This window comes from Thunnus maccoyii, chromosome 5 (genome assembly GCF_910596095.1).
Source record: "Thunnus maccoyii chromosome 5, fThuMac1.1, whole genome shotgun sequence".
NCBI classification, from domain to species: Eukaryota; Metazoa; Chordata; class Actinopteri; order Scombriformes; family Scombridae; genus Thunnus; species Thunnus maccoyii.
In genome coordinates, this window is record NC_056537.1 from 20747506 (window position 1) to 20761855 (window position 14350).

General features: G+C 42.4%; 1 protein-coding gene across 5 annotated transcripts in view; it reads right to left on the reverse strand.

Annotated features, from left to right (window-relative positions):
• Positions 1-30: 30 nt before the first annotated feature.
• LOC121897888 (membrane-associated guanylate kinase, WW and PDZ domain-containing protein 2-like) overlaps positions 31-14350 on the reverse strand; it is an 88329-nt gene continuing 74009 nt past the window's right edge. For 4 of the 5 annotated variants that reach the window (XM_042412676.1, XM_042412674.1, XM_042412677.1 and 1 more), the window contains 11 exons: positions 13333-13364; positions 11771-11963; positions 11559-11674; positions 10966-11158; positions 10166-10405; positions 7496-7681; positions 7056-7359; positions 6107-6326; positions 5801-5944; positions 5069-5207; positions 31-4031 (listed from right to left, as the gene is read on the reverse strand). In XM_042412676.1, coding sequence (XP_042268610.1) covers positions 3337-4031; positions 5069-5207; positions 5801-5944; positions 6107-6326; positions 7056-7359; positions 7496-7681; positions 10166-10405; positions 10966-11158; positions 11559-11674; positions 11771-11963; positions 13333-13364 — 2462 coding nt within the window. In that variant the 3' untranslated portion in view covers positions 31-3336. The remainder of the gene's footprint in view (positions 4032-5068; positions 5208-5800; positions 5945-6106; positions 6327-7055; positions 7360-7495; positions 7682-10165; positions 10406-10965; positions 11159-11558; positions 11675-11770; positions 11964-13332; positions 13365-14350) is intronic. The other variant, XM_042412675.1, reaches the window with a different exon arrangement.

The following is a 14350-nucleotide window of genomic DNA, read 5'->3' on the forward strand; positions in this document are numbered from 1 at the left end:
GGTGTAAGAAAAGCAATCTGTAGAAAAGAATATTTTACACCATGTCAAGAGTTTATTTGACAGTATTTCAGAATATCTTTCAGTAAACAAGTTTTTTGTTTTTTAGCAAAATGTAATATATCAGTACTGTCGCATTTCATAAAAATAGTTGTTCACGTCTTTGAAACTACAGTATCAATGATACAGTAAACCATATTTGTAGGAATACAGCTGTACAAGGTGAATAGTACACAATTAACACTACACAGTTATACTTGATCTCAATGGGGAGTTATGAACGTGCCATCCGTCACAGGTTCCAATAAAGCAGTTTGTTTGTTTTCTGTATACAAAATCACTCACAGCAGGCAGGGGGACGGCCTGGATGGAGACAGAGGGCTGGATGACGTATTCGTTCACCTTTTTCTGACATTTGCACGCACAGTAAACACATTTCTACAGCCTAATGGCATGTTCTCATGCTCCTTGCTAACATGTTAACCAGTTTATCACATGAGCCACGGTTCTGTTCAACTTTTCAAGTCAGCTCAATAAAATCAAGACCATTTGTTATACTTAGAAACTAATGCGGGTAAAGATCTGTAAGGATGATGCTTTGTGCACAAGGTCTTAGTGTCTCAGTCTGCAGTCCGCCTTGCTAAAAGCAGTTAACTAGAAGCCCAGTTTACATGTACAGCTTGGATGTGCCATCATGCTGCATTCAGTCAAATTGTCACAAAGCACTGTGATTGTTTTTTAATCTGGTCCTCCAGCACTCTAAAGCTCTGGTGATACATTTTAAATGAGAGCAAACATCTTGTTGAGAGAGAGATAGTGACTTCATCTCCGGTGTCTGAGTTTATTAGCAGCATGGCTCCACTCTATGCTGCTAACAAAATTTGTGATTAAACTGCTTTTTCTAAAATCTAAGATCTTGAGTTCAGATTCAGGGAGCGCTGGTACTGCCTGCAAGCAAAGCAAAATGTTTGGTAACGCTTTAGAGAGAACCAAGTCCTCCTTTGATGACCATGACCTGTATGACATATTTTACAGATCCTTTCATACCAATTTCCTGGAAACTTTCTGAGTAATTTGCAGGTATTTAACGGTTCAGTCGTGCACTTTGGTACAAATTATAAGCAAAACAGAAAAATGTGCTAAATTGGTTTTGCTTATAAAGTTTCCACTCATCACATTTGGCTTCATACATAGTTTTTAATTTGCAAAAAAAAAAATTTGATTCTTGACTGTTCTTTAGCAGATAGAAAATACTTACTGTTTGTAGATTTGTATGTCAAACAATACATAAGCATATTCAGTTGTTTCTTGAGAATGCTATCAACATTCGTTTTTAATAATTTCCTAATAGTATCTGCTGTGTGACTGTTGTGTTATTTGGTAGTATACAGGAAATGTGCTCATTGCTAATATGCTAATATGTACAAATCACACAATCCCACAAATCTACACACTGAAAACTAAGTATTTTATGTCACTAAAAGAACTTTTAAGATTCTAATTGTTAAGATATTAAGATCTTTTGCAAATTAACAACTACATACAAACACAAATAGAATGAGTGGGCACTTCAACACTAAATCAACTTAACATTTTTTTCAGTTTTTAAAAAAAATAATTATCACCAAACTGCACCACCCTCTCTGTAAAATGAACCACTAAATACCTGCAAGTTACTCTGAAGCGTTACCAAATGTTTTCTTTACAGAGTGGACAATTTAAGCTAATATATCTGAAGCAACAGTAAGCTCGGCCCACTTTGATAATGACCCAGTCTTGATAAACGTTCACAGCTCTACTTTCTAAGAAGAGGATGTAATGCTACAGGCTACATTTGATCCCCCTTTTTAAACACTAGGGGGACAAGGGCAATCATTGACATTGATAAGCTATACAGCTGAGAGTGCATCCAGATAACTGTATATACTGCTTGTGTGTTAAGTCCGAAGAGAAAGAGGCTCCACAACTCAACAGTTTGCTGATATGTGTGCACGGTCACTAATATCTGTTTTGCATTCAGGTTCCCAAAACAAATCACGACGGCAACAGCTCGGCATTAGTTTGAGTAAGGCACTCCGCCCCACCTCATAACCATCGGCCTCCTCTTCCCCACACCGATGCCCCTCTCCCACAGTGATGTGGTACACTTAGCACAGTAAAAGGCATAGAAATGGGAAATATAGACTGGACATAAAGTTTTCTGTTGAGCATTAAATGAATACAACACAGCTTATAATTCTGCACAATGACTGCATGGTTGACTTGTGATCAAGTTGTGTACATAACTCAAAACAGTATTATGGGTTCTTACTAAGCCAACTGTTTTCAGTCAGTCAAAAGTTCAATTTGATGAAAAAAGATCTTTTTTTTTTGTCTCACATGAGTACCAACTGGTTAGCTCCACAGAGGATTTCCTCCCTATATTCTACCTCTAAAAGACATGTGAGTCCCTGTATAATGACATGGTGGTTTATATCCATGCACACGACCGCTGCCTCCCTCAGTGGTCTGGGTTTGGTGACTTGCACAGTCTTTGATATGTAGTCATAGACGAGGCCATGGAAATAGTGATCCTAAAATACTGTCCTGGTGTTTTTTTTTCTCTTTTCTTTACAATGTATCTAACTACAACACTGCCCCAAAAAACACCAACAGGTATGTTTTTGAATTTACCAAATGTACATATTTTTCACATCTTTACATTTACAGTATATGATATATTGGTAGGCATGTGAGATCTAACATATGTGTGGTTAACCAAGCTGTCATTTGGGTCAGTGCCATGTCCTCCAGGAGCTCGTGTTTCAAGAGAAGTTTCAGTGTCACTGCCTCCATCTGACAGATTTGTAGAGTCGTTCTTCCCGCTGCACAGAGAAAATGGAGCAAAAGTAAATCTTTTCGATGCACATATGTCTCTCTCCTGTGAGGAACTTTGTTCCATCTGAGGTTACGTTGCACTGACGAATCTGAAGCCAGATACGGTCGAGCAGTTAAAGGTACACGTTGAAAGCAAAGCTCCACTCAGAATCACACATTGTTGCTCCATCTGTGATCACAACTGTCACATCTGAGGGTACAAAATGCCTACGTATTGAGTAGTCTCCTTCAGGTTTTATACTGTATGTTACAATAGCTGTGAAAGTTCCTGTTTTTTAAGGTGGTGGGTGTAATAATCATCTTGTAAGAACAAATGAAACATAAAATATGATTTCAGAAGTAGATGGAAAGGAAAACAGGACAGAAAGAGAGAGCGAGGGAGTTTTTCTCAGACATCCATCCGATGGTAAACTGAACGAGGAGCCAGACAGTGTGATCTGGTCCAGACCAGCGAGATCCTTTCTACCTGCTTACTGTGGAGGTCCAGGACCTCAGGGTGCCAGGCAGTTTATCAGACCCAGGGATGTTCCAGGGCCCAGGGGAGGCAGCTGCGCTCCTTGCAGGAGGATCTTCCATGGTTTTAGAGGGGCAGCAGAGCCCACTGTGGCCACCGGCCCTCTCGTCTTCTCTGGGGAACAGACCTCTGGACACCAGCCTCTCCTGGAGGCTGACATGTCCATCTCCACTGCCTAGAGAGGCTCCATTCAAATTCACACTCACATATGGGTCCCAGGGCCAGACAGTGCTCATTGCCTGTGTGTGTAGGCCCTTCCTCTCACAGCAAGGGGAGCAAGTCTCCCTCTGCCGTTCTCTTCTTTCAGCAGGCCTCCCCAGGACAGCTTTGGGAGGCAAAGCCCGAGGCTGTCTGTCGCCTGGTCCACAGTCCACCCCTCCAGACCCCTGGGGGGTTCCCTGCCCCCTGATGATGCACTTCTGCTGGGTGGACCTGCCACCTGTAGCCCCTCTAATGGAGCTGTGGTCTGTCAGCTGTGGAGCTTTGTCTGCCATGCACACTGTGGCCTCTAGAGGGAGCTGATGAGGGGAGTCTGGGGCTGAGGCTGGATGGGATGAGAGCAATGGATTCGGGTAGGGTTCGAGGGTCACTTCCTGCAGGGCAGAGTGGATTGTAGAAAGGGAATCCCAGGGGCCGCCACAGTCTGTTGGACAGGAGGAAAACATGCTCAGGTGGACTAAGATGAAAGCAGAGTGGCACAAACAAGCATGCACATGCATATACTGTATATATATAGAGAGGAAGCAGAGAGGATACAAGCAGAGAAAGAAACACAATAATACAGTGAAACCACAACATAATATATCAGGCAAACCTGCATGCAAATGTGTGTCAACAGCACACATCTGATATGGTACACCTAAAATTATATCTAGACTACTATGGTATTGACAAAACAGTTACATTTTCATTTTGTGTGACAAGATTCATTCAATGCTTGAGAACAATTAATCGTAGTTGTGTGACAGACTGATCCTGAGCAGCCCTGAGCAGACTGATTTCACACCGTCTACTTCACAGCCCCTCTACAGGATGATACAATTTCATCTAGAGGGTCACTTCAAACCATATTGCTCTCTTACTACAAGACACAAAAGCATCCACACACACACACACACAGCTGCTGTTTTCTCATGCATAAAGTCATGATCATGCATACACAAACGCATGCTTAGAGCACAGCTGCAGAGCACAGATTAATCAGTATGGAAAGAGAGACATGCTGTTTTTCACAAACCGTGTCTTTAGAGTGGCCCATTAGGAAGAAATAGGGGGAGCTTAGTGTGTCACCTTTCATGCACATGGAGAGGTTGGAAGGTACCATTCCTGAGGGAAGGCAAGTAAAAGCCTATACCAATCATTAGACTTAAAGCAGTGGGGTTACAACACATGTAGGATAAAGACGTTCTTCTGTTTGTTCACACTCGTTTTTTTCACAGAGAGAGAAAATTAATTGTAGATGACAGAATAGAGGACCATGGAGCGAGGAGTAAAATGAAGAGAGATATTAATAATAAAGCTAGGGTTATTATGCTTGTTAATGTGCTCTTGAGTAAAACACACAGTATCTATCAGGGAAAAGCCAATAATCTCCAATATTATAGCGAGGAAGAGATCCGGTCAGAGACAACGGTAGAAAGAATGAGAATGAGACATTTAGTTTGTGCCAATGAAACCCACCATATTCTGGCACCTGTCCTGTGCCTCTCTTTAGCAGCAGCCTGACCCTCCTGCCTCCCGCCTTGATGAGTTCAATTGCACGGGCGTGAGTCATGTCCCGCGTGCTGTCCCCGTTAATCTCTATGATCTGATCCCCCACCTGGAGGAGACACGCAGAGCACAGGGTCGATTTCTGTCAACCTCTGTTTATCCACGGAAAGTTGACTTTTCTACACAAGTCATTGCCTTCTGCTTGTGCCCACGCAGCATCTCTACTGGAGCAACTGGGGGATTCAGTTGCCACTAAGTGCCATGTTCAAGTGCATCTCAACTGTAAATGTTGACAGTTGAGCAGAAGGTTACACGGCCAGTGAGTTCACATCCTTTACTTACTCGCCTCATCTTTCTTAACATCTAAGCTATTACTGCCCCATGAAGAAGAAATAGACTGTAAAATAAAGACTTCAGTTAAAAGAATGGCTGAAAGATGACAAGCAAAGCACAAGAAGAACACCAGACTGACTTTGTTGCCTGTTTTTTCAAATTTTACAGTATTTTTTTTAAATTCAGTGAAATATATCTCACAAGCAAGTTGACATAAAGATGAATAAAAACTGGCATTATGTGTTACATATTCATAGTCAATACTTGTCTGTAACTTTATCTTATATTCTTGTTTATCTTCATTTTGACAGAACAACAACTATAGAGTGCTTTGTCATAGTTTTCATCATCTCGTCCATGTCATCTTACCCTCATCCTCCCATTACGTATGGCAGGACCGTCCTCAGCAAGGCGCAACACAAATAGGTCCATCTTGTACTCTCTGCCCCCGCGGATACTGAAACCAAAACCCTTTGCACTTTTCTCCAGCTCCACCGTGAAGTAATCAAAGTCCTGAAAAAAAAAAAAAAAAAAGAAGACAACTTGCAACAAACCCACTGCAAATGCTGAAAACAAAGATCACAAACACCCTCTCTACTAGTATAACCCCATATAAATGTACACTTAATGATCACTACAGTCTACTCAAGCACAAAATTATTGATTTGATTGTACTTGTGGTCTGAAGTCTGCAGGGATCCCCAGAGGGAACTGTGCAGCTGCAGGGTGCTGTCTGAAGTCCAGCAGACCAGGTGGGTGTCGGTAGTCCAGCGTCGGTGGCTGTCGATAATCGGTCACCGGTGGGTGGCGGTAGTCTACCGGTGGTTGCCTGTAATCAGTGAATGGAGGATGGCGGAAGTCAGGTTTGACATCCTGTCTGGCTTTTACCTCTGACCTGTGAGGAGAAAAGAAGCAACAAAATCTGAGAGAGCATTATTTTGAATAAGCACAAAGGAAAGAGGTGTTCTGCTGCACCCAGCCTCATATGTGTAGATTCATGGGTAAAGTTACATTTAAAATTAGACTGCCATGTGAAGAATGAGAATATAAGGATTACTGCGTGTGTGCAGCTGAGATGGGTCACCACTAAAAGGACGGAAATATCACTCTCTGTTTTTAAACTTTTATCAAGTTCCTGCTTGTAAAATAGACATAAATCCACAGCTCTGGGAGTGCTACTCTCAGTGTCTTGATCTGAGACTCACATGCACACACATCTATCCATGCATGCATGCACTCACACTTTCATAGTTGTGACACAGAGCAGGGCCTGATCGCTGGGTTCCTGCATTATAGAAGAGATACCTTAAGGTAAATTATTCAGTGACACTGTAAGAGCTAAGTGGCATTACGTAAGAAAGTAGAAACCAGCCTGAGAGTGAGCGTCTGAATGGGACAAAAGTTGTCTGCAGTCAAAGGTTTTCTCCAGAGTTTACTGGCATGCAAGGAGATGTCGACACTCTCTCATCTATATACAGTTTGATATTTGTCGCCTTAAAAAACTGCTCCTCCTTCTTCCACTCATCACTCTCCATGCAGTCATCAAGACACACTACGCTTAAAGAATCTTATAAATGGCTCCTGCTGAGTCTTAACAAGAACATCCCTGTTAGAGGTGTCTTACCTGCCGTCATGGAGGTAGAGCTGTATAGGGGGGCCGGAGGGCTGGGTGACAGGGCTCTGCTGGGATCCAGCTGGTGCAGGCTGGGAGGCTGCTGGTGCAGGAGGGCCAGTCACTGTTTGGCTTGTCTGAGCTGGTGTCTGACCGGGCTGCGCAGGTGCTGTCTGAGTGGCCATTTGGCTCGGGTGAGGAGCTGTTTGGCTGGGCTGGATGCCTCCTTGGCTTGATTGGGCTACAGGACTGGGCTGGGGGCTGTGTTTCTGGGTCATGGGGCTCTGCTTCTCTGAGCTGGGTCCAGAATGGGAGCCTGTGATGGACAGAAGAGCATGTGGAACGTGTCAAAGTCCAAGGAGAGGGATTTAAAATGGATCGAAACGTTCACAAATGCACAAGACTGCAATGCAAAGGGAAAATTAAACAAGCTGCCATACAAAAACACTTACCCTCCTCCGGTACGATGTGAAGTGTGACTGTTAGCCCAGCATCTTTAATGAGCTTGACAATGTCTGCGTGCGGCATGCTGATGATGGACTGCCCGTTCACAGCCAGGATCCGGTCACCCACCTTCAGCTTCCCACATCGGTCTGCAGGGCTGCCCTCGATTATACGTCCTATTTTATGGGGCACAGCTGGAAACAGACAATAACAAGCTAGTTGTCAACACCAATTTTGAAGAAAGATGCCAAAACAGCACAGATAATACTCAATTTTAAAGTGGAGGAAATAACATTTCAAATTGTATTACAGTATGAGCTTTGCCAGTCATAAATTTATAATATTGCAGCCACTCTTTTTAAAATTAGTTCCAAATATTAAGCTTTGTAGTTGTCCAATCCAAGCAATGTCACTGCATTGAAAAGCTTACACTGTTAAAACCTGCTGAGAAATGTAATTTTCTAAATCTTCGTCACTATTTTATGACAATAACATCTAAACAAAACAAATGGTATTTGAGTTTCAAATTTGATTGCCACTTTGCCGTCACACAAATAAAGACAGAAAACTGAAAATTTCCATGTCAATATTACACATTTCTGGATGCACCAGAATGTTTGATATTACAATGACTACTGTACACTAAACTCACATTTGGGGTATACGTATTCCTAGATGTATACAGACACTGAGAGGGGGTGCCATGAACTTAAGCATACAGTTCTTAGAAATTGATATTTATTAATATAATATTTTTTGTATATGAATGTGACTACACCAGGTATTTGTGCAGGTTATTCAGTGCACAATTAGTCCAAGCTGACTCAAGAATCCCACAGTCTGTTGAAAGATATCAGCTCCCTTTAGCAAAGTCTAACCATATGTTTAATAAAGCCAAGACTTTTAAAGAGTTTTTTAATACTACCCTGGCATGAGATTAAGACCAATTTAAGACAAAATCCTCAAAACAAAATTAAAAAAACCCAAACCCAAAAGTCAATTCCAGTTTGACCCCATCTAATGAAAGTTCTGAAACTATTGGGTGGATTAAAAACATCACTCAAATAAATTAATTGCTAAGGGACATGAAGCCCACTGGTTATTACAGTAGTAAAGCAGACCATGTTTTTTGAGTGGACATGCAGTGAAAAGACAACTGACATGGTGTCATTTAACATGATTCAAAACCATTTAATGTACTAAAATAGTATAAAAGAAAAAAAAAAAACTGTCAAACTGCGTCTCATCAGAACAAATCCGGCAATTTTTTAAGAATAAAATCAACCTGAACTAGATCTAAAGCTACACTTTTACTTTTAGGAGGTAAAAGTTCATCAGCTTGACCTTTGAGTCCTGTTCACCGATAATTCAGACTCTTTCTCAGAGTGGAAACCCCACACAGAATAAAAGTTAAAACTATCAGTCTCGTTGTCCTGCTTCAGCTGGACCAGAGAGGAAACCGCAGACAGAGACGGGATGGAGAGAGGAGGAAGAGGAAGAGGGAGTCATACCACCTTAAAGATGGCTGGCAGAATGTGATTCGAGTGTGTGAAGGAGTGGAGGTGAAGTGGAGGAGGGGAGAGGTGTGTGAATGAGGGGGGAAGGGGGGCTTTAATAGAGCCTACAGCTAATTGCTCTGGTGACACCTTAAAGCCCGTCTCCCCCAAAAGCCCTTGGAGCCTGAATAATGCTGCTAACAAAAGAGCTGCTGACACAGGAGGAGAGGAGAGGAGAGGAGAGGAGAGGAGAGGAGAGGAGAGGAGAGGAGAGAGGAGGAGAGGAGAGGAGAGGAGAGGAGAGGAGAGGAGAGGAGAGGAGAGGAGAGAGGAGGAGAGGAGAGGAGAGGAGAGGTGAAAATGAGATAAGGAGTGAGGAGAGAGGATAGATATCCAAATATGATTGCATACACTATTAACCACGTAATGCATATTTATTTATTTCAGTTGCCTGTCAAAGGAACTAACTACCAGGGTTCACTCTTTTTCACTGACGACGCTATTTTACGCCAGACTACTTCGCTTGTTGTTAAGCTTAATGGAGGGTTATTGCCTAAGTAAGGCTGGCTGCTGTATTGAGATGTTTTAATAGTGGTTTCATTCATTTCACAACAGTGACAAACAACGCCGGGGCTTAGGGCAAACACTATCGTTACCTGACTGTCACCAATGAAGGCAGGTCAGGGAGATGTGGATCATGCTGCTCTGCAGCATGCTCAGTTTGCGTGTGTTAACTGTGGTGGCTGACAGGGAAAGTCATAGAGAGAGGGGCAGGAGCTTGTGTGGTTTTGCAGAATTAGAACTCAAATGCAGTTGTCAGGCATTATAATATGCTTTTAATTGAGAATTGATGCCACGGGCCAAATTTAAAGACTATAATATATAATTAGAAAAAGGAATAGACGAAAAATGTCTTGCAAAAAGGGAACTTATCTAGTCAGAGGCCAAGAGGGCTTGAGCTCCACTTGGGGTCTATCTGTGCACATGCCTGTTTTTTTTACATACATAATGCAAAGGCTCACAGATACGACCTAACACCTGAAACTGAAATAGTAACCAGAACCCATAAACTATCACTCTTGGACAGTCATCACCCTTTTCAGGATCTTTGGTCATCAGGATTTACAAATCACCATTTGCATTCAGGAGCAACCTTTAGAGCTCCAGACAGAAGAAACTCACTGATGACGGTGGCGTTCTCCGGTCTGTTCAGGGAGCTGATGATGACGAAGCCGAAGCCCTCATTCTCCTTGCGGTGAATGACCACGTCACTGGTTTGCAGGGCAGATCCCTCTGGAGGAGAGGTTGCAGCGGGGACGGCAACCACCGGCGGGCCTGAAGCCGAGGCTGCGTCACTACGTGGAGAGCTGTGTTGTGTCGACACTGAGCCGGGGCTGCGGCCGTTCACAGGACATGGTTCACCTGGAGGAAAGGAGGCGGAAGAGCCAGAAAGACACGAGTAGGGATGAGTCAGGACAACAGCTCTGCTACTGTAAAACAACCAGTTCAGTCTCTTATAACCATTTATTTTAAAAACTTCAGATATTGCCACTGGAAAAATTCTAATTTTGCAGCATGTATTACATGAAACAGTGCACTTCTCTACCTCCCACAGGGATTCTCTATCAAAGCCAAATATTGCTTGTTGGTTTGTCATTTGACAGGTCTAACCCTTGTGTAATAATACGTCCTTGCAGTTGTACTGCATGTGGAAAGACACTAATCACAAAGCCTGCTTCAATGTTCAGAAAGAACAAAGGATAGATGTATGTATGATCTACTACCTCAGAGAAGATGCGTGGGTGAGAAGTACAGTACACACTGATCCTGCACACAGATTGTCTGCGTGTGTGTCCTATCCAAGTTGTCTATTTTTCAAATTGATGCCAGTGAAATGTGCAGCGTGTGCTCCGGTTTTGGTAAAGTGTGAAAAAAGATAAAACAAAACAGAAAAGAACAAAAAAGATAAAACATCTCCTCACCAGGCATTTGCACTCTCCTTCTCACAGTCAGGCTGACTTGACCGTTGCGAGCGGCTGCGTGCATCAAGTCTATTACGTATTTGTGCGGTTTCCCAGCAACCACATTTTTATCCACAGAAATGAGCTCATCCCCGGGTCTAAGCCGCCCATCGCGCTCAGCAGGAGTGTTCTCTATTATAGCGCCAATAACAATCTGTTCAAAGACAATCAATATTAGCAGCATAGATGAAGGTGAAGAAGATGAAATAGTGGCATCATACAGTAACTACGTTATCTAGCCTGTGAACTACATTGTTTCACCTTCCTAATATTCTCCTGCCACACTTTCTGTATTGAAGTTTGCATGCTGTTTTACACTTGCACAAGTTAGCAAGGCGTTTCTTCAGTATGGGAGGTACCGAGCAGTTAGGGGATCAGGACAGTGTGAGAAAGTCAAGGTGTGCTTGTGTGTAAGTGTGTGTATGGAGGGCATGTTGGTCAGATGAATGAACTGTAACAGCATAAAGAGTGTGAGGTGAGGTTAGGTGCAGGTAAGATGGGGTTGGTGTGTATGAGGTTAAGTATGTGTGAGGTCCAGCCCGTCCCATACGAGCCTTGTCACGGGCGTCCGGACTCACAGCCTGCACGGCCTCGTCTCCCCCCAGGATGCGGAAGCCGAACCCGGTCTTCTCCCTCAGAAGGTGCACCTCCACTTCTTCATACTCTGGACCTGACATACAGATGCAGACAAAAAAGGTTCACTCTTTTTTTTTTTATTGCAGATCAAATGCAACATAATGCTCTGTCTCCCATGCTCTATACTCACGTCGGCTTTCATAGATAGCCCTTGACTTCTCGTAAAGGTCATAGGGGTCAGGCTTGTTAAGGTCGAAGCCCTCAGTTGAGTCAGGCACAGAAGTGCGGTGCTGTGGCTGGTTTGGGAAGGGCGTGCCAGGAGGCAGGACCGGGCCAGACAGGGTTGCTTGGGGGCTTCCATGTGGGTCCCATTGGTCAGGCAACTACATAGAAAACACCAACACGAATAATTAATTGAAGGTACGGTATGATTTAAGGGTAAAAACATTTATTACTGTCAATTAAATTTCCCCCACTCATTTTGAAATGCATTCGTGGCCACATTTATTTTTGCGTCTTTCTTGAAATGTTTAATACAAATGTGTTAAATCTAGGTCATATTTAACTACTCATGCTTCATGTTACTGTGGGATCAATGCCTGTACGATAATAGCATGTCTTCCTGTTGGCATCTTAGTGATTTGAATGACTGATCCATTTCATTATATCAAAGGGAAATTGATTCACAGTGTGGGCACAAAAAGAGCATAGAAAGAACATACACAATAAAAAACAAGTCACAGACGTAATCCACACATAACAGCGCCCAACAGCCCACATAATACCACGCTACCCAGGCAGCAGAAAACAACACAGCAACAAACAGCTAAAAATAATATGCAGCGCTGACCTGTAGTCCTTATGCAAGATATAAGGACTAATATAGTAAGTGCTGAAGAAGCAACATGGCAATAAAAAGTACACAATGCTATACTGCACCAGCTGTAGTGCTAATAAGAGAAGTGTTTCATTTGCAAACAAAAGTTGACAGAAAAGAGAGACAAAAGGCATTTACATGCATGCAAACACGTGTATAATGAAATACTGTGACCTTGATGATAAAACAAATAACGGCCTCATGTTTACTGTAATGAATTATGTTGTAGTTTTCACATTGTACAAAAAATAATGGCAGGGAAGTTAAAACAACAAGCCCAAGGCTGTGTATGTGTAAAAACCACAGAGAATATTATAAATAGATAGGTAATAATGGATAATTGTCACTTAAAGAATAAAAAAGCGTTACCCTTTAAGTGTGTGAGTTATATTTAGTTAAATGTTTGATTCAATAACTCAATTATGTGAAAAAGAAAAATAGCTATTTGGCCAGGGGCAGATATGATAATGAATTTAAAATCAATATTCACATTTAAACTTCAACGAGATGAGATTCATCATGTCTGAATATTCTGTTTTAATAGCATGAATGAGTGCTGATTTGCACAAGCAGTAACAGGTGCAGTTTAAGTATAAATCTGAAAAGCTTTTCCCCCAGCCAGCGAGGTGTGAGATCTGATCAAACCAATAAGCAGGTCAGGACAGGCCGGCTCATTTCACAATAACGCAAAGTCAAACATCTCTGAGGCAACACCGCCTCTGTGACAAACAGTGATCCTACAAGCCATTGTCTTCTCTCTCTGCTTCAAAAAATAAATCTGGTTCACCGACGCACATTTTCTCTGTTTCTGTCTCACTTACACACACATACACACCAGTAAGAACACGTCATCATAAGCAGAAACATATTCATACCTGTTTGGAGGCCTTCCATGGAGAGACGTGGCCTGAGGAAGGAAGAGAAAAAAACACAGTTAACAGGGAGTTGGACTTGGAAAATCTGTTGGATTCTTTTTTAAGCAACAAAATACAGACAATTATGACTGTCCAGATAAAGACAACTATAAGGGAAACTATGTACAAAGGTTTCTAAAGGAGACATTTGAGATATTGGACACGTGTGTTAAATCTTCTAACATGAGTTTGCTGATTTCATATTCCTCTGTTTTGACTTTGTTTGTGTAACTCTTCCTAAACGGGTCTGGTTGTTGCGTTTGTTTTCAACATAATTACATCATTAGCTGCAGGGGAAAGCACCCCCCCCCCCCCCCCCCCAACACACATACACACACACACTTTCTTCTGTAAGTCATATTTTATCTGCATGCAGGAAGCAGGGAGCACTCTACATCACAACAACAATCTCATCAACACAGCTCCCCTGTGACTCCACTGAATCAAAGACATACAGTACATTTATGCTGCTGAGACCCAAATACATACATTTAGACATGGGGGAGATAGCATGCAATGGTTGGCTTGCATAAACATTCGGTTTGTATCTTTATACATGAGGATAGAAACACACTCATCAGGCACAGTAGACTCCTGCAGCATCGCTGATGAATCCTTTCACAGACGTGGGTGCTGGTAAAATATTCTTTAGAGAGTCCTGGAATGGAATTACATCCGCCCGCCTTTTAGATAAGCGAGATGAAGACCAGTGCACTTAGCAACGGGGCAGAACTTTCTTTCAAGATCAAGTGGAGCAAGTGTGAGGAGATTTCAGAAAAATTAAATACAATAGATTAGACATGTGAGGACTTTTTTTTTTGCAATTCCTTAAACTTTTATTTCTAATTCACCACATTTTTCAACCCCAGGCCCCCACTATTCGCTCAATTAAATCAGCTTTCCTACCCAGAAATCTAAACATCCTACGTCCCTGCTGTGTCTGTGAGCGTGGAGGAGGACACAAGAATATGGAGCAAAG